Here is a 27,833-nt window from a genome sequence, read left to right on the forward strand (position 1 = left end):
TGTTCCTTTAATTTGCACCATAAGGTATTAATATAGCCACTTGAGTGTCTTATTCTGTTGTATGGATGTTTGGAAATTGTGAAGAAGCTAGACTCAGTGTACTTGTTTCTCAGATATATAGATTGTTTTAAATTTTATGTGCATTGCATTTATCTTACTAGCTTTTTGCAATGTGATTAATGTATTTGCTGACAATGAAATATTAGTGCTCAAAGAAAATAGGTTAAGCTCAAGCTAAGGAGAGAAGCTAAAACTAAGGAAATACAAATGCTAAAGAGTTATTTTTGCCATGATTTCTGCTCATCAATATGCCATGTGTTTCCCTCCATTCTCCACAGACAAGCCCAAACCAGCAAGTAAGAGATGAAAAGAATAACAGCTGAGAAATATTGCTTGACCATTTCAGCTTTAACAATTTGCTTGGTTTTTTAAAGTCATTATTTTTAGTGTTGCCTGTGGCTAGATTATTATTAATAATAAATTAATGTTATTGCTATATAATTGTTATTAGTGATAAATTGATATTATTGCTATGGTTTGATTTAACATTCTTGACTTTCACTACTAATTAATGACTCATTATAATTATCCAAAAGAAATATCTAGAAGTTTGTCTCTATTGTTAATATCAAGAGAAAGTCCATATAGGCCATAAAATACCACTCACAATAAGTTAAGTTATTTGGGAAATCTTTCAAATATATTTAATGAATAACAAAAGAAAATGAAATGAAAAGCTGTGTTAATTAAACCATAGGTAAACCTTGGCAGTTAAAAATCTATTTTCTTATCAATATTTTGCCATTTGTCTATTATAATTATGAAATATCCTCATGAATGTGGACTTTGAAGATCCTGTATTTCACTGTACAGGTGTGGCACAGAGAGTATAGTAATAGAGAGTTTAACAGTGGCTTTTGGACTTAGGAAAGCATAAATATTTACCCACTGTGGTGGTAAATATGTTCACCATTATGTCAAAATTGTGATGTTGGTCCTTGAATGGTGTACATTTGTGAAACACAAGCTTAGACAAATGCATGAGTAACTATTGGTCAAATATATTCTGGCTCTTGTATGCAAAATGGCTCCACAAGGTCCAAAGGTGAACATGTGACATAACTTAGGAATACATATAAGTGGTTTAGGATATACAGCACAAATGCATGACACTAATTAAAACATACTCACATTTTAGAACCTGTGAATTGTATTTTAAATACATAAGTTATGTTATTATTGTTACCTTGATTTAGTATTAATGCTGTTCTAACATCAATACACTGAATATTGGCTTCTTCATTTTCTTTTATTTTAAATGCTTATTTACTATAACATTTATGCAAATTCAATTCATGGAACTTTATTCTTGAATGCTATCAATTCCTAATTTACAAATATTAGTTTAGTCTGATGACACCTGGAGTCCCACATCGTCCCACCTACTTCACTGTTGGTGCATGATTTGAAGAAAAAGTAGTAATTTAAGAGAAATTCCAAATTCAGAAATGAAGGAAAGACAGGACAAGTAAATGTCAAGAACAGCTCAGAAGAACTGACCTAGAGGTCATTAGAAGTAACACTTGGTCTGTTCCTGGATCTTATTCATTTTACAGATATTCTCAATCTCATTGAAGATATCCCACCTACATGGGTGGCTTTAAATTCCACTTTTGATGAAAGAGAATGATCTCTTAAAAATTTTAATTCAAATATTTTTCAGAGAACTAAGGGATGTTGATTACTCAAGCATTTTTATTTCATTTTGTCATGTCCTAGAATAGCTGAGATTCAGCTAAGAGAGTTTTAACGAAACTTGGAAAAGGAGGGGTGGTACAGGTCAATAGAAATACAAAACGTGGTACTCTCTGGAATACAGCAGATATAGTTGGAATTTTCAATAAGAAACTAGTTTTCAGCAGTGCACTGTTTCTGACTGACAAGAAGGTAACTAGGATTCAGAGAGGTAAAAAGAGGAGTTGGTAAAATGCCAAAGACAACTACCATCCACTATGAAATATCTCCAAAGAATGACTCAACTTTCAGCAAATATATAAACCAATATTCTTATCCTTGTCTTTGCCATATTCTATCCTCTTATACAACCCAGCTCCAAAAGGGATAAAACCCTAAAACTGTCGTTTAGCCACATGTAGAGAAAAGCCTTCTCCTGGGTGTCCTGAGAATGAACCTAACCTTGTTTATAATGTGTTTTTATGGCAATATGTTTTAATTGTTTCAAATCACATGAAAATAATTTTTGGGGCATACTTCTTGGGTATACTGAGGATTACTTGCAAATACGTAAATAAGAAATGTTTGCCAAACAAAGAATCCACAGATTGCCAGTGATTTTAATTTCTTTATCTAGAAAAAGCTGAACATCAAGAAAGAGAACCTCCATTTATAAAAACAGGTATTTTATCATTTTTGGTTTATATTTATCTGAATTCAGTATTTTATATTAGAAAATTAAAGCAATGTCTACAAGTGATTATCACTATGTTTCCTAGTAATGTGTCATCTTGTGGTTTGTAATATAATCTAGTTTTATCTGACCTCAGGGTTATATTTTTGTCAATCAAACATGTGCAATTATGATACAGCAAAATCAACAAATTAGATTTGCTTTTATGATTCACAAGGTCCTTAAAAATATTTGGTATTTCACTGTTGTCACTATAATTTATCATACTGATGAAGTTGATCCACTGTTGATAGTTTTAAAATATCCTATCAAATTATACAGATTAATTTTCACAAATTATGAATTCTGCTTGAAATATCTTCTTAAAAGAGAAGTTATTCCATTTTAAAAGTTAACTTAATTCTTTCAAAATGTCATTCAATTTTTACAGTATGTAATACTTCACATGGTTCAAAAATTGAAGCATAGAAGAAGCTAACTGCAAAAATCTCTCTCTTTTATTAAATTCTACCAGTTCTCATTGCAAAAATATGTGATAATATCCATAGGTATTTATTTATATATTTATTTAATATCCATACATATACTCAAGATTTTTCAATGATCGCCATTCTAACTGGCATGAAATGGTATCTCAACGTGGTTTTGATTTGCATTTCTCTAATGACCAGTGATGATGAGCATTTATTCATATGTTTGTTGGCCTCATAAATGTCTTCTTTTGAAAAATGTCTATTCATATCTTCCGCCCACTTTTGAATGGGCTTTTTTTTTTTCTTATATATCTGGTTTAGTTCTTTGTAGGTTCTGGATATTAGCCCGTTGTCAGATGGGTAGATAGCAAAAATGTTTTCCCATTCTGTTGGTTGCCAGTTCACTCTAATTATTGTTTCTTTTGCTGTACAGAAGCTCTGGGTTTTAATTAGGTCCCATTTGTCTATTTTGGCTTTTGTTGCCATTGCTTTTGGTGTTTTAGTCATGAAGTCCTTGCCTATGTATATGTCCTGATGGTTTTGCCTAGGTTTTCTTCTAGGGTTTTTATGGTGTTAGGTCTTATGTTTAAGTCTTTAATCCATTTGGAGTTAATTTTAGTGTAAGGTGTCAGGAAGGGGTCCAGTTTCTATTTCTGCACTTGGCTAGGCCAGTTTTTCCAACACCATTTATTAAACAGGGAATCCTTTCCCCACTGCTTGTTTTTGTTAGGTTTGTCAAAGATCAGATGGTTGTAGATGTGTGGCTTTGCCTCTGAGGCCTCTGTTCTGTTCCATTGGTCTATATTTCTGTTTTGGTACTGGTATCAAGCTGCTTTGATTACTGCAGCCTTGTATTATAGCTTGAAGTCGGGTAGCGTGATGCCTCCAGCTTTATTCCTTTTGCTTAGGATTGTCTTGGCTATGCAGGCTCTCTTTTGGTTCCATATAAAGTTTAAGGTGTCTTTTTCCAGTTCTGTGAAGAGGGCCATAGGTAGCTTGATGGGGATAGCATTGAATCTATAAATTTCTTTGGGCAGTATGGCCATTTTTGCAATACTGATTCTTTCTAGCCATGAGCATGGAATATTTTTCCGTCTGTTTGTGTTCTCTCTTATTTCCTTGATCAGTGATTCATAGTTCTCCTTGAAGAAGTCCTTTACATCCTTTGTTAGTTGTATTCCAAGATATTTTATTCTCTTTGTAGCAATTGTGAATGGGAGTTCGCTCTTGATTTGATTCTCTTTAAGTCTGTTATTGGCATATAGGAAAGCTTGTGATTTCTGCACATTGATTTTTGTATCCTGGGACTTTGCTGAAGTTGCTTATCAGTTTCAGGAGATTTTGGGCTAAGACGATGGGGTCTTCTAAATATACAATCATATCATCTGCAAATAGAGACAATCTGACTTCCTCCTATCCTAATGGAATACGTTTTATTTCTTTTTCTTGTCTGATTGCTCTGGCTAGAACTTCCAATACTATAATGAATAGAGAGGACATCCTTGTCTAGTGTCAGATTTCAAAGGGAATACTTCCAGTTTTTGCCCATTCAGTATGATATCAGCAGTGGGTTTGTCATATATAGCTTTTATTATTTTGTGATATGTTCCATCAATACCCAGTTTATTGAGAGTTTTTAGCATAAAGCACTGTTAAATTTTATTGAAGGCCTTCTCTGCATCTATTCAGATGATCATGTGGTTTTCATCTTTGGTTCTGTTTATGTGGTGGATTACAGTTATAGACTTGCATATGTTGAACCCATCTTGCATCCCCGGGATGAAGCCTACTTGATTGTGATGGATAAGCTTTTTGATGTGCTGTTGCAATCGGTTTACCTGTATTTTATTGAAGATTTTTGCATCTGTGTTCATCATGGTTAGTAGGCTGAAGTTTTCTTTTCTTTTCTTTCTTTTTTTTTTTTTTTTTTTTTTTTGTTGAGTCTCTGCCAGGTTTTGGTATCTGGATGATGTTGGTCTCATAAAATGATTTGGAAAGGATTCCCTCTTTTCGGATTGTTTAGAATAGTTTCAGAAGTTGTGGTACCAATATGTCTTTGTATGTCTTGTAGAATTTGGCTGTGAACCCATCTGGACCTGGGCTTTTTTTTTGTTGGAAGGCTCTTAATTGCTGCGTCAACTTCAGCCCTTGTTCTTGGTCTATTCAGAGTTTCCACCTCTTCCTGGTTTAGGCTTGGGAGTGTGTAAGTGTCCAGGAATTTATTCCTTCCAGGTTTACTGGTTTATATGCATAGAGTTCTTTGTAGTAATATCTGATGGTAGTTTGTATTTCCGCAGAATCAGTGGTGATATCCTCTTTATCACTTTTTATTGCATCTATTTGATTTTTCTGTCTTTTTTTTTTTTATTAATCTGGCTAGTGGTCTATTTCATTGATCATTTTGAAAAACCAGCTCCTGGATTTATTGAATTTTCAAATGGTTTTTGTGTCTCTGTCTCCTTCAGTTCTGCTCTGATCTTAGTTATTTCTTGTCTTCTGTTAGCTTTTGAGTGTTTATTAATCTTGCTTTTCCAGATCTTTCAAATTTGGTGATAGGGTGTCAATTTTAGATCTTTCCTTGCTTCTCATGTGGGCATTTATTACTATATATTTCCCTCTAGACACTGGTTTAAATGTGTCCCAGAGATTCTGGTATATTGTGTATTCATTCTCGTTGGTTTCAAAGAACATCTTTATTTCTGCATTCATTTCATTGTTTATCCAGTCAACATTGAAAAGCCAATTGTTCAGTTTCCATGAAGTTGTCTAGTTCTGAGTTGGTTTCTTAATCCTGAGTTCTAATTTGATTGCACTGTGGTCTGAGAGACTGTTATGATTTCTACTTTTTTGCATTTGCTGAGGAGTGGTTTACTTCCAATTATGTGGTAAATGTTAGAGTAGGTGTGATGTGTTGCTGAGAAGAATGTATATTCTGTGGATTTGGGGTAAAGAGTTCTACAGATGTCTATTAGGTTTGCTTGGTTCAGATCTGAGTTCCAGTCCTGGATATCCTTGTTAATTTTCTGTCTCCTTCAACTATCTGATATTGACAGTGGAGTGTTAAAGTCTCCCACTATAGTTGTGTGGGAGTCTAAGTCTCTTTGTAGATCGTTGAGAACTTGCTTTGTGTATCTGGATGTTCCTGTATTGGGTGCATATATATATAGGATTGTTAACTCTTCTTGTTGCATTGATCCTTTTACTATTATGTAATGCCCTTCTTTTTCTCTTTTGATCTTTGTTGGTTTAAAGTCTATTTTATCGAAGACTAGGATTGCAACTCCTGCTTTTTTTTTTTTTCTTTTCTCTCCATTTGCTTGGTAAATCTTCTCCAATCCCTTTATTTTGAGCCTATGTGTGTTCTTGCATGTGAGATGGGTTTTCTGAATACACCAGACCAATGAGTTTTGAATTTTTATCCAATTTGACAGTCTGTGTCTTTTGATAGGAGCATTTAGCCCATTTACATTTATGGTTAACATTGTTATGTGTGAATTTGATCCTGCCATTTTGATGCTAGCTGGTTGTTTTGGCCACTAGTTGATGCAGTTTCTTCATTGTGTTGACGGTCTTTACCATTTGGTACATTTTTGGAGTGGCTGGTACTGGTTGTTCCTTTCTATGTTTAGTAATTCTTTCAGAAGCTCTTGTAAAGCAGGTCTGGTAGTGATGAAATCTCTAAGCAATTGCTTGTTTATGAAGGATTTTATTTCTCCTTTGCTTATGAAGCCTAGTTTGACTGGATATGCAATTCTGGTTTGAAAATTCTTTTATTTAATGATATTGATTATTGGCCCCCACTCTCTTCTGGTTTGTAGGGTTTCTGCCACAAGATCCACTGTGAGTTGATGGGCTCTCCTTTGTGGATAACTCAACCTTTCTCTCTGGCTGCCCTTAGCATTTTCTCCTTCATTTCAACCCTGGTGAATCTGACGATTATGTGCCTTGGGGTTGCTCTTCTTGAGAAATACCTTTGTGGTGTTCTCTATATTGCCTGGACTTGAATATTGGCCTGCCTTGCTAGGTTGGGAAGTTATCCTGGATAATATACTGAAGAGGGTTTTCCAACTTGGATTCATTCTCTCCACCACATTCAGGTACACCTATCAAATGTAGATTAGGTCTTTTCACATAATCCCATATTTCTTGGAGGATTTTTCATTTCTCTTCACTCTTCTTTCTCTAATCTTGTCTTCCCATTTTATCTCATTGAGTTGATTTTCAGTCTCTGATATCCTTTCTTCTGCTTGGTCAATTCTGCTATTGAAACTTGTGTATGCTTTATAAAGTTCTCTGGTTGTGTTTTTTATCTCCATCAAGTCATTTATATTCTTCTCTAAGCTGTTTATTCTCATTAGCATTTCATCACACCTTTTTTCAAGGCTCTTAGTTTCTTTGCTTTGGGTTAGAACATGTCCTTTTAGCTCAGAGAAGTTTGCTATTACCCACCTTTTAAAGCCTGTTTCTGTCAATTCATCAGACTCATTCTTTATCCAGCTTTGTTCCCTTCCTGGTGTGGAATTGTCATCCCGTGGAGGAGGAGAGGCATTCTTGCTTTTGGTGTTTTCATCCTTTTTGCACTGGTTTTCTCCCATCTTTGTGGATTTATCTACCTGTGATCTTTGTAGCTGGTGGCCTTCTGATGGAGTCTCTTAGCGAACTTCCATTTTGTTGATGCTGAAGTTGTTTCTGTTTTTTAGCTTTCCTTTTAACCATCAGGCCCCCCTGCTGTAGGCCTGCTGAAGGTCCACTCCAGTCCCTGCTTGCCTGGGGATCACCCGCAGAGGGCTGCAGAACAGTAAGGATTGCTGCCAGTTTCTTCTTCTGTTATGTTTGTCCCAGAAGGGTACCTGCCAGATGCCAGCCTTAGCGCTCACTTACAAGTGCCTCTTTGGATATACAGGGATCAGGGAACTGCTTGAGGAGGCAGTCTGTCCCTTGTAGGAGCTCATGTGCTGAGCTGGGAGCTCCATTGTTCCATTTAGACCTTCTGGGCTGGTATATTTAAGCCTGCTACAGTGGAACTCATAAGCGCCTTTTTCCCTAGGTGCTCTGTCCTGGGAAGGTGGGGCTTTATTTTTAAGTTCCTGATATGCTGCTGCCTTTTTTCAGAGATGTCCTGTCCAGCAAGATAATCTAGTCTAGCCACAGTCTGCCAGCAGGAGCATTCCTGAGCTACTGTGGGCTCTGCCCAGCTGCAGTGTGAACTTCCTGTTAGAACTGCCTAGGTAATGGCAGAGTGCCCTGGTAGTGGCGGAGTGCCTCCGTAATGGTGGATGCCCTTCCCACCCCCCCACCCCCCACTGAGCTGGACATTCTTGGGTCCAGCTGCACTTGCTGTGAAACTCTCAATCCAGAACATTTCAGATTGCTGGTCTTTGTTGTGGGTGGGATCTGCTGAGTCAGATCACCTGGCTCCCTGGTTCAGCCACCTTTTTTTTCAGTTGAATGGGAGGCTCTGTATCCCAGGCATTCTGGGTGCCTGTTGAAACAGCCACCTGGATTTGTGAGAGTTTTTGTGTGGAGACCCACAGTGCCAGCTAAAATAGCTATGCTGGAAACTTGTGGCACCTTTCAGCCCAGGAATATTCTTGTCTGTGGGAAGTAAAAACTCTTGTGAAAATGCAGTGATCACTCACCCTCTGCATTCTTCTCACTGCGAACTGCACTCCAGATTTGTTCCTATTCGGCCATCTTCCCTTTCTCAGTTATTTCTTAATGTATCCTTCTATCATTATCTTTCTACCTGTACACATAAATGAATAAATATAAATAAATAAATAAACACACACACACATATATATATATATATATATATATATATATATATATATATACACATACCACTTTTGTTTTTCTTACACAAATATTAACATGCTATAAATTATCCTGTCACTAGGCTTTTCTATTTCAGAATATATCTTGAAGCTTTTTTACATATCAGTACATAAAATATTTCCCTAAAAATAGTGTTTTATTGTATGTTTGTACACAGTGAACTTAATTAGACTCTAATTGATGTATGTTAAAGTTGTTTTAAAAGTCTCCTTTAAAAATATATAATATACTTATCTAGTTTTGTTAATTTCACAAATTAATTAACAATACATCTAGTTTTATTAATTTTATGGGGAAAAAAGTTTTAAAGTCATTTTTTTGTCAGAGGGTATATTAAATATTGTTTGAATAGATATTCCTAATTGCTGTCTACAAAAAAACTATCAATTTGTATTCCATCTGTTAACATGCTCATTATTTGACTTAATTTTAGATGATTCAAACCTTCTGCAATCATAGCTAAATCTTGTCTACTTTTTATGGAGGAATAGAACTTTAGATGTAAGATGACACAGTTAATGTTTTTAGTTAACAAATTTTAGAAGACATGCTATACTGGAAAAAAATAGAATGTCTCTATGATTTTTTTTTACCTACCACCCCTTCATTTCTGAGATTTTATAAAGCAACCTTGTTCAACAAACTGAATTGGGAGAGTGTAAATTGTTAGTCTAAACTAATATTAATATGTATTCTAAAAGGACGGTGACAGAATATGTATCTTATGCCATTTCAGAAACAGTAAGAAGTTCAGATTATTGTGAGCATTCATTAATATTGTATGAAATCAAACATGAAGTTTCACAGAAATGAAGAGACTTAAAAAGATTCCATAGTTTCAAGCTTTACTGTTCTGTAAGAAACTCATTGAGAGTATAACTTGAAAATTATTAAAAATGCACTCCCTACTGTTCATTGTAGATATGTTTAGCCTTATTCTTATTTTTACTGTAAAAAGCAAAAATAGGAAATGTAAAGGGCTGTTATATTACCCATAGACAGAAAATTATCACTCATTTTTTTTTCTTTTTAGACAAACCAAAACCAGCTCCAAGTAAGTGTACCATTTTAGAATTTTAAGAATGTCCTATTTCATTGTTTTAATTTCATAATTTCTTTAAGTTATAAATGAAGTTAAAAACATATGGCATGTCTGTTAATGTAATAGCCATTATACTATTATCATATAAGTGAGTCTAGTTGACACAGGATATTGTGTGTACAGGCATACCCTGGAGACAAAAAGCACAACCAAAGGAAAATGGGTACAGCAAGAAGCCATAGACCAATAAGCACATGAAGAGATGTTTAGTGATTCAAAAAATGCAATTCAAGGAAAATTAAATCTCATTGTACTGGCATACCTCGAGATGTTGCAGTTTTCATTCAGACCACCACAATAAAGTGAATTTAAACTAAGTCACACAATTTTTTTGTTTTTCTAGTGCACATAAAATTATGTTTATACTATACTGTAGTCTATTAGGTGTGCAAGAGAATTATGTCTAAAAATGTACATAGCTTAATTTAAAAGTATTTTGCTGCTAAAATACTTTTATTTTAACCTTCATCATCTGAACCTTCAGCAAGTTGCAATATTTTTGCTGCTGAAAAGTCTTGTCTCAATTTTGATGGGTGCTAATTGATGAAGTTGGTAGTTTCTGAAGGTTAGGGTAGCTGTGGTAATTTCTCAAAATAAGACTCAATAAAATTTGGCACATTGACTCTTTAACAAAAGATTTCTCTATAGTACCTGTAGCTATTTTACAGCATTTTACTCACAGTAGAACTGCTTTCAGAATTAGAGTAAACATCTCACACTTGGCTTCTGCTTTATCGAAAAAGTTTATGGAATATTCTAAATCCTTTGTTGTCATTTCAGCAGTGTTCACCAGGAATAGATTCCATATCAAGTGTCCATTTCCTTTTCTCATCCATGAGAAATAACTCCTCGTCTGTTCAAGTTTGATCATGTATTGAAGCAATTTGGTCACCACTTCTTATTCTAATTCTTTTGTTACTCCCAACACATCTGCAGTTGCTTCTACTGAATCCTCAGAGTCATTCATGAGAGTTGGAATCAATTTCTTTCAAACTCCTGTTGATACTGACATTTGGACTCCCTCATGAGTCACATATGTTCTTAATGGCATCTGGAAAGGTGATTCCTTTCCAGAAGACTTTCAATTTACTTTGCACAGATTCATCAGCTGAGTCACTATATGTGACACCTATAGGCTTATGAAATGTATTATTAAATAATAAGACTTGAATGTCACAATTGCTCCTTGGTCCCATAGGCTGCAGAATGGATCTTGTGTTCACAGGCATGAAAACAATATTAATCTCCTTGTATATCTCCATTAGAGCTCTTGAGTGACCAGGTGCATTGTCAGTGAGCTATAATATTTTGAAAGGAATCTTTTCTCTTAGGAGTAGGTCTCAACAGTGGGTTTAAAACAGTGAGTAAATCATGCTGTAAACAGATGTGCTGTCATCTAGATTTTGTTATTCCTGTGATAGAGCACAGGCAGAGTGGATTTGGCATAATTCTTAAGGGACCTAGCATTTTCAGAATGATGAAGAAGCTTTGGCTTCAACTTCAAGTCACCAGCTTCATTAGCCTCCAAAAAGAGAGTCAGCCTGTCTTTTGAAGGTCTGAAGCCAGATATTGACTTTTCTCTCTAGCGATGAAAGTTCTAGATGAGATCTTCTTTCAGTAGAAAACTATTTATTAAGTTGTTGTTGTTGTTGTTGTTTTAAATACAGGGTCTCACTCTGTCACCAGACTGGAGTCCAGTGGGGAAATCATAGCTCACCACAGCCTCAAACTCCTTGGCTCAAGTGAGCCTCCCTAGAAGGCTATTTTGTCTACATTGAAAGTTTATTGTTTATTGTAGCCATCTTGGTCAATTATCTTAGCTAGATCCAGTTAACTTTCTGCAGCTTCTATATCAGTATTTGCTGATTCACCTTGAACTTTTATGTTATGCAGGTGGCTTCTTTCCTTAAATTTCATGAACCAACCCTGCTAGCTTTTAACTTTTCTTCTGCAGCTTCCTTACTTCTCTCATCCTTCAAAGATTTGAAGACAGTTAGGGCCTTGCTATAGATTGAGTTTTGGCTTAAGGGAATGTTATAGCTGCTTTGGTTTTCTATTCAGCCCACTAAAACTTTCTTTGTCTCAGCAATAAGGCTGTTTCCCTTTCTTAACATTTATGTGTTCACTGAAGTAACACTTTGACTTTCCTTCAAGAACTTTTCCTTTGCATTCACGATTTGGCTAACTCTTTGGTGCAAGAGGCCTAGCTTTCAGCCTGTCCTAGCTTTCAACATGACTTTCTGACAAAATTTAATCATTTCTAGTTTCTGATTTAAGGTGAGCGATGTGCAAGTCTTTTCTTCTTGTGAATACTTTGAGGCCATTGTAGGGTTATTTCAGAGCTATTAAGTTCTCAGGAAACAGAAAGGCCTAAAGGAAAGGGAAAGAGAACTGGCGAATGGCTGCCCCAATACACACTTTCATTACATTTACCACCGTATATAGGTGTGGTTTGAGGCACCCAAAACAATTACAATAGTAACATTAAAGATCACTGATTACAGATCACCATAACAGATATAATAGTAATGAAAAATTTGAAACATTATGAGAATTACCAAAATGAGACAGGGAAACGTGAAGGAGGGAAATGTGAAGGAAGCAAATGCAGCTGGAAAAATTACACCAATAGACCTAATTATACGGGATTGCCACAAACTTTCAACTTGTAAAAAAACATGATACCTGAGAAGCACAATTAAGTGAAGCACAATAAAATAAGTATGCTTGTATTATACTCATTAATCCTTGAACATGTATTTATTGAGCACCTATGAGAAATATGACACTGAACCAGGATATATGAGGAAATGTATATCATGTTTTCTGTTGAGATACCTGTTTTACTAACACATTTACCATGATAACTAATACCCGTGCCAAAAAAAAAAAAAGATAATTATATCTCTCTCTTACCTGCTTTCAATTTTTTGTTCAGATGTTTTGAATCAAGATGGTGTGAAGATCCCTCTAACAGTTTTTATGTGGGTTGAGAAAAATTAAGAGCACATAATATATGTTCTCAATTTATTTAATTTTAGCACATTAGCTTTTTATTTTCTAATTTTTTAAAAGCCCTGAGTTACATTTTATTTTGTAATTCAAAATCACTAGGGTTTTCTGGACATTTTAAACAATTATAAAAATGCAACTGTGAACAATGAAGCTATTTATTTTATACTATTAAAGTATTCAGAGCATATCCTGGATTAAAACTTGAACATTTCAATCTAAAGTGTATCTGGATGTTTTATTTATATGTTTTTTATACCCAGAACTAACCTGTTTTCTTAACAGCATATGACAGATTCCTTAATAATGCAGGTACAATTTACTTCTTAATGGATTAAATGCCAATTTTAAACATTAAGTACAGCTTTTAGGCTGGAGAAATTCTCTATCATAGTTTGTATTATTGCTACTAATATGAACACTCTTACTAAAATTAAGGGTTGAAATTCAAAGCTAGAGTACTAATATGAAACATCACCATAAAGCCATTTTTGAATACTATATTTTTATTCAACATTATTCATTGTATACCATCATTGTTATAAAATACTTTAATCCATTTTTATGAATTATGAAAATAGCTCCCTAAAATAGTTATGTAAGACTGATAAAACTGATATCGTGTTTATAGAAAACATTGATATTTTATGAGAGCTATTTCTTGATCTTTCAGAGAATTTTTATTTTCTGGAAATGTTATTCTTTGAAATTATTTGTGATAGAAAGTTGACAAAAAAACTTGACAGGTTATACATAGAAATACTAATCTGTAAATTTACTGAAAAAATAAGAAGAAAGCATGGTTCTGAATTATCATAGGCAAAAAGCAAATATAATTTGATGTCTTCTAACACTTATCACACTGTCGTCAACATGAATTGAGTTTGTTTTTGTTATATTTTTAGTCTCACCCCACGACACCACTCAATTGCATTTTTGACAGCATCTTATAAATGAAGATGCTTTAATAAACATTCTACAAATGAATGGTTACATGTATCCATGAAGATTAAAAATTTGTGTAACAGATTTATAAACTGTAATTAGGAAAATCAACCAAATAATTTAGAGTTGATTAATTAAATCGTGTATGTTTTTTAACTTTTTACTTTTCATTTTATTTTATTTTTAACTTTGTGAGTACATAGTAGTTGTATATATTTATGGGTACATGAGATATTTTGATATAGGCATACAATGCATAAGAATCAAATCAAGGTAAATGGGGTATCCATCACATCAACATTTATCATATTTTTGTGTAAACATTCTACTATTTTAATTATTTTTAAATGTATGCCAAATTATTATTGTTGACTGTAATCATCCTGTTCTATCAAGTATCAGATCTTATTTAATCTAACCACTTCTATCATATTTAAATAGACTGTTTTAGATTGACTGAAAATTTGTCTTATTTTCAAAATAGATGTCTAGTTGCAGTTATCAGAAGTATTAATCAGGAGTACATTTCTTCACCATTTTGAGTATATGTGCCTATTGTACTTTAGGAGGAAATATCAGAAGATAAGTTTCAATTGTCTGCTATTGAATAAAAACTATACTTTTTCTTTGATTTATTTTTTCTTTTTGTTTTACATACTATTTTTTTCTAAAGAAGAAACATCAGAAGTCACAGAATCAGGTAAATGTTTACATTTACAGAGGAGATAAGATAGAGTGGTGGAAACAGTATGTAAATTTAAGTCTCTAGCTGTATAACATTTAGAAAATCCCTTAGTTTCTCAAATTCCAGATATTCTGAACTGCAGAACAGGCATAATGATGTCCCAAAAGGCTTGTTAGAAGGACTAAATGATGTAACATGTGCACTATTACTACATACAAACTTGTAAGCCACTATTAAATATTGTTTTTCTTCCCACATTTGTTTAAAATGCATAGCAAGAAAATTATCAATTTACTGACTGCTTTTAAAACTGGATCCACATTTTGCTTAGAAGTATTATGTTAATTTTTATTGCTTTTATTCATTAGTTTACTCATTGAATATCATCATGCCAGGCAAATTCTTATTTCCCAAAGGTAAAAATTTAACATGTAGTCGTTTGTCCTGTGTTCCTAGTTTAAACTAATTAACAAAGGCATGGCTTATTCTAGCTTCTTTTCAAAGCATGAAAGAAAAAGGGAGGCGGTAGGAAAGAGGGTCATGCCTGTAAGTAACTGAACTACTCAGGAGGGTGAGGAGGGAGGATCCCTTCAGCTCAGGAGTTTGAGGGCATATAGAAAGACTCTGCCTCAAAAAAAGAAGAAAAGGAAGGGGAGGAGGAAAAAAAGAATTAGTAGGAGGAAGAGGAATAAAGGACTTGGAGGAGGAAGCAGAAGAGAAGGAGGAGGAGGAGAAATTATGACCCAATAGGTGACTACATAAGCAGAATGACCAAGCATAACAAAAAATGAAATGGGAGAGTCATGACTCTCTCCACTCACAGGATTAAGTCTCATCTCCAACTGTTTACTCCAAGAATTAGTGAGAAAGTCATGTTTTTTAAAATGATGTTTTCTTGTTGTTGTTTTCCCCCCAGGGAAGAAGAAAACTGAAAAATCTGAAAAAGAAAGTAAAGGTAAAGATAACATTTTAAGATATGTACATCAAATTAGCCACAAACACAGAGGGAGAAAAATACACAATTATACAAATTATATTACTTAAAAGCAGTTAATGAAAATGAAGACACGGATTTTATAGCACGTATTATAATTGCAGTACATTACAATTCATCATGCAAAACATATAGGTATTACATTTTTATTAAACACCTAAAAGGAATAGGAATGTAAAACCAAAAGCAGACTCTACCTGTTACTAATAAATTAAAGCTATAGACTTCTTTTCGTAATTACTCCTGAACTGTGAATATTGCCTGCACAAAATTTAATTCCTCACCTTAGGAAGACTTATTAATAAATATATTATCTTGTTATGAAGAAAGTGAAAAAGATCCAAAATCAATAATTAGAAAAACTAGAGAAGAGGTCATAACAAATAAATTCAAAAGCTAGCAGAAGTCAAGAAGTAACTAAGATCAGAGCAGAACTGAAGAAGATACAGACACAAAAAATCCCTTCAAGAAAATCAGTGAATCCAGGAGCTGGTTTATTAAAATGATTAATAAAGTATATAGAACACTAGCCAGAGTAACAGAGAAGAAAAGAGAGAGGAATCAAGTAGACACAATAAAAAATAATAAAGGGGATATCACTACTGATCCCACAGAAACTACCATCATAGAATAATATAAACATCTCTATGCAAATAAATTAGAAAATCTAAAAGAAATGAATAAATTCCTGGGCACATACACCCTCCCAAGACTAAACCAGGAAGAAGTTGAATCCCTGAATAGACCAATAACAAGTGCTGAAATTGAGGCAATGATTAATAGCCTACCAACCGAAAATAAAATAAAATAAAATAAGCCCAAGACCAGATGGATTCACAGCAGAATTCTACCAGAGGTACAAAGAGTAGCTGTTATCATTCCTTTTGAAACTATTCCAAACAATTGGAAAAGAGCACTCCCTAACTCATTTTATGAGGCCGACATCATCCTAATACGAAAACCTGGCAGATACATAACAAAAAAAAAGATAATTTCAGGTCAATATCCCTGATGAACATTGATACAAAAATTCTCAATAAAATACTGGCAAACTGAATCCAGCAGCACATCAGAAAGTTTATCCACCACCATCAGGTCAGTTTCACCCCTGGGATGAAAAGCTGGTTCAACATATGCAAATCAATAAACATAATCCATCACATAAATAAAACCAATGACAAAAACCACATGATTAGCTCAATAGATGCAGAAAAGGCCTTTGATAACATTCAACACTCATTCATGCTAAAAATTGTCAGTAAAGCCGGTATTGATGGAACATATCTCAAAATAATAATAGCTAATTATGACAAACCCAGAACCAATGTCATACTTAATGGGCAAAAGTTGGCAACATTCCCCTTGAAAACTGGCACAAGACAAAAATGCCCTCTCTCACCACTCCTATTCAAGATAGTTTTGGAAGTTTTGGCCAGGGAATCAGAAAAAAGAAAGAAAGAAATAGTATTCAAATGGGAAGAGAGAATGTCAAATTGTCGCTGTTTGCAGATGACATGAGTATATATTTAGAAAATCCCATCATTATAGCCCAAAAACTCCTTGAGCTGATAAGCCACTACAGAAAAGTCTCATGATACAAAATCAATGTGCAAAATTCACAAGCATTCCTATACACCAATAATAGAGCCAAATCATGAGTGAACTTGCACTCATAATTGCTATGAAGAGTATAAAATACCTAGGAATACAACTTACAGAGAATGTGAAGGACCTCTTCAAAGAGAACTATAAACCACTGCTCAAAGAAATAAGAGAGGACACAAACAGATGGAAAACCATTCCATGCTCATGGATAGGAAGAATCAATGTCATGAAAATGGCCATATTGCCCAAAGTAATTTATAGATTTAATGCTATTCTCATTAAGCTACCATCGACTTTCTTCACAGAATTAAAAAAATCACTTTCAATTTCATATGGAACCAAAAAAGAGCCTGTATATCCAAGACAATCCTAAGCAAAAGGAACAAAGCTGGAGGCATCATGCTACCTGACTTCAAACTATACTACAAGGCTACAATAACCAAAACAGCATGGTGCTGGTACCAAAGCAGATACATAGGCCAATAGAACAGAACAGAGCCTCAGAAATAACACCACACATCTACAACCAACTGATCTTTAAGAAACCTGACAAAAACAAACAATGGGGAAAAGAGTCCCTATTTAATAAATGGTTTTGGGAAAATTGGCTATCCATATGTAGAAAACTGAAACTGGACCCTTTCCTTACACCTTATGCAAAAACTAACTCAAGATAGATTAAAGACTTAAATGTAAGACCTAAAATCATAAAAACCCTAAGAGAAAACCTAGGCAATACCATTCAAGACATAGGCATGACAAAGACTTCATGACTAAAACATCAAAAGCAATTGCAACAAAAGCCAAAATTGACAAATGGAGATCTAATTAAACTAAAGAGCTTCTGCACAGCAGAAAAAAAAAAAAAAAAAAAAAAAAAAAACCTATCATTAGAGTGACAAGGCAACCTACAGAATGGGAGAAAATGTTTGCAATCTATCCATCTGATAAAGGACTAGTATTCAGAATCTACGAGGAACTTAAACAAATTTACAAGAAAAAAAAATCCATCAAAAAGTGGACAAAGATATGAACAGACACATCTCAAAAGAAGACATTTATGCAGCCAACAAACATGAAAAAACACTGGTCATTAGAGAAATGCAAATCAAAACCACAATGCGATACCAACTCATGACAATTAGAATAGCCATCATTAAAAATTCATGAAACAACAGATGCTGGAGAGGCTGTGAAGAAATAGAAACACTTTTACACTGTTGGTAGGAGTATAAATTAGTTTAACCATTGTTGAAGACAAAGTGGAGATTCCTCAAGGATCTAGAACCAGAAATATCATTTGGTCCAACAATCCTGTTACTGGATATATACCCAAAAGATTATAAATGATTCTACTATAAAGACACATGCCCATGTATGTGTATTTAAGCACTATTTATAAAAGCAAAGACTTGGAACCACACAAATGCCCATCAATGATAGACTGGATAAAGAAAATGTGACACATACACCATGGAATACTATGCAGCCATAAAAAAGAATGAGTTTTTGTCTTTGCAGGGACATGAATGGAGCTGGAAACCATCATTCTCAGCAAACTAACACAGGAACAGAAAACTAAACACCACATATTCTCACTCATAAATGGAAGTTGAGCAATGAGAACATATGGACATAGGGAGGGGAACATCACACACTGGGATCTCTTGGGGGATGTGAGACTAAAGGAGGTATAGCATTAAAAGAAATACCTAATGTAGATGTTGGGTTGATGGATGTAGCAAATCACCGTGAAACATGTAACACCTATGTAACAAACCTGCATGTTCTGCACATGTATACCAGAACTTGAAGTATAATTTAAAAGATAAATAAATAAATATATTACCCTGTTACTATTTCTTCTATACAGAAAAAGCTGACACGAAGCACCATAAAGAAGAAAAAGGTAATTTTTTAAAAGAATGAAAAATAGAATGCAAAGCCCTGAAGCTAAAATACTTTAAGTCAAAAAGTATTTATATCATTTGAAAAACAAAAACAAAAACAAAAAACAACCCTTTTTTTAATGTCCGTGATGACTGCAAGTCTGATTAAAAGAAGAAATATGGTAGTTAATTGGTGAATATGAAGTAATGGCTTTGTCAAAGAAGCAATGGATGGTAGGCCAATGCGTGCAAATAAGCATTGATTTATTGTGCTGTTGATGAGGAAGGTAGAAACTGAATCACAATGATGCCTTTTTTCTTAACATTGGGTTTATTTATTTAGCAAACTACACCATATAATATGACAATTACTGATTTGAGTATAACTATCCGAAAAGCTTACAAAGGTCTTAATTGTCAAAGAAATAATCTATTGGATCATAAAGAAAACATTCTTTGACATGTAAGAATAATTGTCAATGACAAAATAACTCTTTTTTTAATCTCCAAATCCAGCTAATCAGAATGATCCAATTTTCATAGATTCTAGTTAATTTTCTTCCTACATTCATGTTATACCTCTGTTTATAAAACAATGTTTAGTGCTAACACTTATTTTTATTAGGTACCAGTTGGATAGAAGACAAAATTTTTGAAAATCACCTTGAGAAAATATTTATAACACTTAAATTATCCTCATGTCTTTAAAGCTTAGCATTGAATTGAGACAAAATTTTTATGAAAATTTATTTTTTAAATTTATATTTTAATTTACATTTTCCTTATTGACAGTCTCAACAAGAAAAGAAAGTCTTCAATTACACAATGTGACAAAAGGTAATCTTGAATTACATAAGTACTATGTTGGTATGGAAATACCTGAATTATGTTGTTGCTTAATATTAATATTAAATTATTTTGAAACAAAGAAATCTAGAAGATACACACTTCTAGTAGCAGAGAAAGTGGACAGGTAGAAAATCTAGCAGAAAGCTTATATTTCAATAGAAAATAAGAAAATGCAAAGAAATCAGAACTGTTAGCAGCATATAAGATGACCAAAATATTCTGTTACACATCAGAAGAAAACGTTTACAATTACAAAAGACTTTTAGCATAAGTAATGTCAAAAGTAATATGGTAGTAAAAATAAATGTAACTGGGATTTATTTTATCTATGACTAAATAACATATAGTTAATATCATGAATATACTTTTTATTATTTATAACAGGCGTCCCCAGACTTTTTACACAGGGGGCCAGTTCACTGTCTCTCAGACCGTTGGAGGGCTGTCACATACTGTGCTCCTCTCACTGACCACCAGTGAAAGAGATGTCCCTTCCTGAAGGGCGGCGGGGGGCCGGATAAATGGCCTCAGGGGGCCGCATGCAGCCCGCGGGCCGTAATTTGGAGATGCCTGATTTATAAATTCAACCTTTAAATTAATTCTACCTGGACACAAAATAGGCAAATGACAGCATGCACAATGCAGATTTTTTTTTCTTATAAAGAGAATGATGAATGATCTATTTGCTGATATTATCATAAAACTATAAATAAGGTTTGTGACTAAATTATGTAGCCTTATGCAAATTCAATTAGTTAAAAAAGTGCTTTACATTCTAAGGTGCTAGGTAAACATATCATAACTAAGCCAACTATTTTCATTCATAGCAAATCCATAGATCTCTAGTAGGGGGAGAAAAAGCTTTGTTTTTCACTGACTCCCTTTCACTGCTCACCGTGGTGTGTATTCCTGAAATGACTAGACATACCATTTCACATAAAATTATTAATAATGTATTTATAGTTATCACTAATACTAAGGGATAAAACTTTCAATAAAAAGGCAAATTACATTTGTAGAATAATATAGGGGCACAATTTTTATATTGAAAGATTCTTTTTTAAATATTGTTTAATATCCTTTGAGATAATCAGCCAGAAGGATGAAAAAAATACTTAATTAGAAAGTACAAGACTGTATCTTTTTCCATTATTAGTTTACTTAATTATTAGTAAAGCCCAATTATCATGTCCAGTTTAAAGACAAGGTAAGTGCAATGAAAGAAACTCTAACATCTCAAGAGTATTTATATGATACAGACAAGATTTGGCTCCAAGTTTGTATGTTGCCAAACACTATAATGGTTAAGGCCATCCATTCACACTTCATTATTCTATTATGCTGCTGTAAATAAAAGGGAAAGTTTTCTGCCAATCAGAGCAGTCCAAGGATAGAGCATATTCCACTTTGCCTCCAAGGAAGTGATCTATTAGAGATCTGATTGGAGGAAACCTCTGTAACTCATCTGTAGAAGGGATTCAGAATTTGGATGCAGACTTCTTAGTCTGTTATATGACTCTATCATTTTAATGTCTTCATATTGTAAAAACACAGTGAAGAAAACTGATTACATATGAAAGCACAAGTCGAACCCAGAGATAGTTGAGAGCAGGCGTATTCTTATTCATTCCTTCATTTAACGGATAGTTCACTGTATTCAGTGAAAGTTTGTTTTTTCCCTAAATTCCTGTCTTCCTAATCAAAGCTAGTATTTTTAAAGCAAATAATAATAATAATAATAATATGTTAGTTTTAGTGAAATATTTTTCTAAATTATTTATTTCATAATTTTATGCATGAAACATACTACTGTAATAATACTAAACATATGTGTCCCAGCTGAAAGTTTTTTAAAAAATTAGAAATCACCTAATTTTTATAAATTTTTAATCCTTAGGTTTGTGTTAGAAACTCTACAAATCTCAAAATAAATCATGTAAAGCAGGTTGCTTAAAAATTCTATTTTCTAGCCTGGCTCTTTAAATGAGACTAATGTTAGAATGGAGATGTTACTAGTCTTGTTCAAGAAGTTAGAATGTCTGCTCTAGTATTTGAGACAATAATTTCACCTTAGTTATTTTGTCCTACATACAGTTTAATAGAAAAATAAAGTTCTTTAAAGGAGAATAACACCTCATGGAAATAAATAAATTATTATAAAAAGTAAACTTATTTTGCATGTTGCTTTTTAAGATTTATTTTCTAGTCTGATAATTATTTATGTATGAAAGAAAATTAATTCTAAATAATATACTTTATAAAGTCTGGGAATTTAAAAGAAAATATTTAGCTGTTACATAATACAAAGTAATTTTATTCAAGTTAAGTATGTTAATAGATGAGCCCAAACACTTAATTTACAAAGATCCTGATTTAGTAAGAGTATTTAAAAAGCATATATATTTTGTGGCCCTTTGATGAACAGCTTTTCTTGATGACTGACATATTTTCTTAGATAAAATAGATTAACCAAGATATTCAAAGATCAGCCAGCCATAGTGGTTCACACCTGTAATCCCAGCTGAGAAAGGTGAGGGAGGATTGCTTGAGCATGGGGAATTAGAGGCTGCAGTGAGCTATGATTGTACTACTTCATGTCAGCCTGGGCAACTGAGACCCCATCTCTAAACAAAAATTTTAAAACAATTAAAAATTAAACAAAGACTCATGGTGGTCAGGCAATAGAGGATTATATTTCTTCATTGACTCTTAAATAATAAACAAGAAACAAAATAATTCGATATTTTTATAAAGTCCACCAATGTATAATTTCCTTGCATTTTATCTCAGTTAAATAGAATTTATTTATCTTCTCTTTTTAGCAGAAAAACCTGCAAGAATATCAAGTAAGTACAGTTTGTATTAATGAGCTTTTTTGATACATAGTATCAATTTTAAGATGAAATTCATAAAATATTTCTATTTTTGATGTGTTCAGAGTTAGTTTATTCTAAACTAAACCCTCTGACAGGAATTTGTTAGCTTTTATTGTTACTTATATTGAAATTAAACAAAAAAAAACTATGTCATTTGAAATTACAACTTTAACAGAAATACACGATTATATTTTCAAGTCTGAAAATAAAAGTGACTTGCATTTAAATAAATAAATCTTTATCTGTCTTAAACTGTCAATCACTAGAAATTTACTAAAAATCACATGTGGTCAAACAGTGATGCTTTTGCTGTTTTCTAATGTTCATTAACCTAAATAATTGTATATCTAAGAAAAACAGCATAGTTAAGAATGAATGTGTCTCCTGTATTTTAAACCACAGCTCCCAGAATAGATTCTCTAGAATATCAGGATCCAGGTACAGGTAGAAATTCTATGTATATAGGATATAACTGTAAATTTTCTTACAGGTTTCTAAAATTCAAGGAAAAACAATGTATCCTTTTTTTATTTCCATATTTATATAAAAAAGATAAATAAATGCCATCCAATACAAAATGTGACATATATGTCATTTTAATTTTCCAGCTGACACATTAAAAAGCAAAAAGAAACAGGTGAAAATAATTTTAGTAATATTTTATTTTATTTAACTTACTCTATACAAATATTATTTCAATATATACTCAATATAGAAATGAGCTGATCCTCTACATTCTTTTTTTGCATTGAGATTTTGAAGTCTTATGTGTATTTCATACTTACAGCACATTTTATCTTACGCTAATCACATTTCAATTTCCCAAAGTCCCACATAGTCAGTGGCTACAGCATTGGACAGAGAGGGTCCAATCCAGTGCTTATACTGCACTCTTAGACTCTTTTCTCTTGCTGTTTTTAGAATACTCTCTGTCTTTGACTTTAGACACTTTGACTATAATATACCACAGATAAGATATTTTTGAATTTTATCTTTTTGGAGATCTTTTAGCCTCCTATGACTGGATATCCTAGTGTCTTGCTAGACTTGAGGTGTTTTCATCTGTTATTTTATTAAGTAGCTTTTCTAACCCTTTCCAACCTTCTTTGATCTTGGGGACATGGATCATTTGAATATTCTGCCACTTTATACCATCCTATTACAGAAAACTGCTTATTTTTAAGTCATTTTTCTTTATTTTGACCTACTGGATTATTTCCAAAGAACTGTTTTCAGGTTCTGAGATTCTTTCTTTTACTTACTTTACCCTATTGTTAAAGGTTTCCAATGTATTTTGTATTTCATCAATGACTTTCTCAGTTTCAGATTTAAATTTGGTTCTATTTTAAAATAGCTATCTCTTTAGTAAATTTCTGATTTATGTCCTAAATTGTTTTCTGACTTACCTGTATTGCTTTTCAGAATTCTCTTGTATCTCACTGAACTTCTTTAAAATCAGTATTTTGAAATTTTAGCTGGGGTTTTGTGATTTTTTTTTTTGATTGGGATCTATTGCTGGATTATTACTGTATTCCTTTGTAGGTATCATATTTTCTTCTTTTGTTTTCTGTATCTTTATGCTGCTATCTGTGCATCTGGTGTAACAATTGTCTCCTCCTATTTTATGGATTTGTTTTCATAGGAGAGGACTTTTTCCTAAAGTTGCTTATATGTTGTTGGTTTAGATAGGATACTTTGACTTTGATTTTGAGTATCTGAAAATGCCCTGTTTTCTTTCTCTCTCCTTAGTGGTCATAGTGGTGTTAGCCCCACGGCAGAACACAGTTCTTTGCGACTGTGCTGTCAGACCGATGTCAGCTGTGGGCCTGCCACTAAGGAGGGTGGGGCTGCTCTCAGTAGGAGTGGCATAGGCAGGCAACTATGGGGCATGTATTTTTCTTGTACCTTGTTCCTGAAGCAATCTGCAGCAGCAACTGTGAAATTTGTCTTCAGGGCACATGAAAGTGTCAGGTCTTTCTTCTCCCTCCTTGATCTTGTGGTGGTAGTGGCAGTATTGACTCTAGGGCAGGACACAGTTCTTTTGGGGCTCAGCTCTCAGAATGATGCCACACTGCAGCTGCTCAGGGCTCAGAATCCTGTGGGGCTCAATATGAGCTCCTTCTGTGGAGCAATGCCTTTGCATAATCTTCAGGCATCTCTCCATATTAGTCCTGAGGCCTGCAAGGGTTGAGGAACTCTCCCATATCTAGGATTGTTAGTCTGTGGCTGGAATGTGGAGCCCTGGGAAATACACCCTTACTCTTTCCCCTTATTTGAGAGCCTCTCCTGGCTCCCAGCCAATCACAGCCCGACAGACTGCTACACTCTCTTTTCCTTTGCTTTTGGTGCTTCCTATCACTTCTCTGTTGAATTCTAATGTAATCTCTTAGACCATCTCTTCAAAGTCTGAATATCTACTTGATATTTTGTTTTCTTTCCATGGAAGAGGCTTGTATTAGCTGAATCTAAACAGCCATCTTGCTACCTGCCTCTTGCTTTCTGATTTCTGCTTATTCTCTAGATTTTCATTCTGTATCTTTATTTTTGTAGATATGGTAAATGTATGATAAATAATGTGCTTCTTACGGACTTTAGAGGAAGACTTTGAAAGGAGGATATGTGAGATTGTATTATATCTAGTACTTATTATCTTAAAAGTTAAAAGCAAGAGAAATCCCACATTCTTAAATTTTAAATTAACACCACAATCTATTCCTGATATTAAGATTTTAAATTTTTTGAAAACTTTTTCTCTAAAAAAGCAAAAATACATTATAAAATATTATTTTCCAGAAACTTGCCCAAAGGCAAAACATGAAATAAAACCAAGGGATGATAAAATACATTCTTAAAAGGCAAACAACGCTGAGGGAAGATTTTTCAACTAGATGAGTCACAAGGCTCTTGACAGGTGGGTGGTCCCAGCAAGATGTTTATCCCAGTGGATGTTGATATATCAGGGAAAAAGACTTTATAGGTGCACATAGTTCTTCTGTTGCTATTGTCTGGGAGGCAACATTAATATAAACTTAGGTTAGTTAGATCCGCAAAATGAGTATTTGAAATGAAATAATGTCATAGGAACATTTCTCAAGATTATTCAATATGGAGGTTTGATTTTGCCATCTTTCTTGTATTTTTTTCTTGAATAGGGGAGCATTTTTGCCATTTGAACTTCATCAAAATTACCTGAATGCACCAGGTTTTGAGATCATTATAATCTTTGAGATATAATTTTGTTCCAAGATAATAAATTTAACTTTGCCATAATGATAAAATTTAGTCTTTTCTAGAAGTTTATTGCTTTATAATGAAGTTTCAACTAAGCCTGCTAGAAAACTAGTTAGGATTTCCATGTTTTTAAACAACTTTCTATATTTTGTGGTTTTTCAAAAGCTTTCTAGCTTTTAATATTCTGCTCTTTTTTTTTTTGGTTCTGCATTTTTTCTTCCTTTATAAATATGCTAAACAAATAAGGTAGTTGGTTCAATATTAAAGTATAATAGATATTTTAGATTTCAGAATTAAGCATCTTGAAAATTAGTCTGAAATTTAAGTATAAGATAAAATTAAATACAGATTTCATAGATACAAAAGTTAATAGTCTTTTTCTGAGTTTACATGTTTAGTATATCTTAGGTAGGAAAAGAAAACTCTGAAATGAATATCTAGTAAGGATTCTTTTAATGACTATAATAAACCATAACTAAAGCATCTTGTTATTATAATGTATATAATTATGAATAACTGAAAGCATAATCTATTTTTCTTGAATATATTTTCCCAAATTGAAAATTTTCAGTAATTTCAGAAAACTAGAATTTCCTCATAAGTATGTCATTCCCATTTGAAGAAATATTTCAATTTGTCAAATAATAATGTTACCATTAATGAGTTAGCAAACTATAAAATATAATTTATGGCAGAAAAAACTAATTTTCTTAAACACAGAAATTTTAAATCACTAAAAGAACATGCTTTGTTTTATGTTGAGAGCATCTTTAGTTTCCTTTATTAGATGATTAAGTTAATGATCTTTTCTAATACAATCAAATTCAACCTAAAAGCTACTTCAGAGTTAATTCACCTCAAAAATCAAATAATTTGTGTTATCTCAGACTTACTAAGTTGCCGATAAAAATAATATGCAACTAATTAATGGTGACATATCAACATTTTAACTTTTAAACAAGTGAATCAACATTTCTGCTGTACAATATATGCCAGTCATATTTCTAGTACTGCACAAGAAAATTTAATTGTCTAATTCAGATGTAGTTACACAACAAGTCTTCAAACATTGTTTGCTTAACTTTACAAAATGAATAATGTTATTCATGCCCAATTATGTTTTGAATTCATTTATCTAAAATTAAATCTAAATGTTTCCCAAAAATAAACTGAATTGCTGAAACTAAAGTGACTATTAAGTCTCTTTTACCACTTTGTTAATATTGTTTGTGGAAAAAAAATTCATTGTTATAAATGTATAGTTACATTTATGGCTGGTTTTTATATTGCTTCCACAAGTGAGATGGATTCTATACTTAAAAACAGAAAGAAAAAAAAAGACCTTTCCATTTCTAAAATAATTCATTGGAAAATAAAGTTTTGCAAGAGACTGCATCATTTTTTTCATAACTTTCATTTATATGCAAGTTAATAGTAAAAATTTGAATTTCCTATCCTTCTTACAAATGCAAATTATTCCAGTGTAGTTTTTCCTTAAAAATACTTTATTACGTAGTTTCTGATAAAAACAAAATAACGTATATTTGAAAGCTGGATATTACAAATACTGTGACTTTGCTATTCTAACCCTTGATTCCCACAAGAAGTAACTATTAGAATGAGTTTAATTTTTATGATTTCCTTTTTCAAACTTTATGACATATATTGGTCTCAGTTCTATGTGTGTGTATCACATTGTAGAACATACCCTGAAATTTTTTACTTAGTGTTGAGTTTCTTGAATATGTGAATTTTATTAATAATACTTGTTTAATCAGCATATGTCTATATTTACTTGTTTATGAGTATAATTGTTTACAATTTCTTTTGCATTTTTGACTTTTTTTTTGATAGTATATTTTTCCTAGTAGTACCTTCTATAGAAGTGCCTTGGGTAGAGTTCTAT

The 27,833-nt window shown here is 33.0% G+C and overlaps 1 protein-coding gene across 31 annotated transcripts in view; it reads left to right on the plus strand.

Moving 5' to 3' along the window:
- The window catches only part of TRDN (triadin), a 370,662-nt gene that overhangs the window by 320,403 nt on the left and 22,426 nt on the right, over positions 1-27,833 (plus strand). For 25 of the 31 annotated variants that reach the window (XM_074397548.1, XM_074397529.1, XM_074397539.1 and 22 more), the window contains 8 exons: positions 339-356; positions 2,372-2,416; positions 9,773-9,793; positions 14,472-14,498; positions 15,400-15,438; positions 18,956-18,991; positions 19,764-19,808; positions 22,643-22,666. In XM_074397548.1, coding sequence (XP_074253649.1) covers positions 339-356; positions 2,372-2,416; positions 9,773-9,793; positions 14,472-14,498; positions 15,400-15,438; positions 18,956-18,991; positions 19,764-19,808; positions 22,643-22,666 — 255 coding nt within the window. Of the gene's footprint in view, positions 1-334; positions 357-2,371; positions 2,417-9,772; positions 9,794-14,471; positions 14,499-15,399; positions 15,439-18,955; positions 18,992-19,763; positions 19,809-22,642; positions 22,667-23,186; positions 23,213-23,304; positions 23,334-27,833 lie in introns of those variants that run through there. The other 6 variants (XR_012517192.1, XM_074397549.1, XM_074397523.1 and 3 more) reach the window with 6 other exon arrangements.

This window comes from Saimiri boliviensis, chromosome 4 (genome assembly GCF_048565385.1).
Source record: "Saimiri boliviensis isolate mSaiBol1 chromosome 4, mSaiBol1.pri, whole genome shotgun sequence".
Lineage (NCBI taxonomy): Eukaryota > Metazoa > Chordata > Mammalia > Primates > Cebidae > Saimiri > Saimiri boliviensis.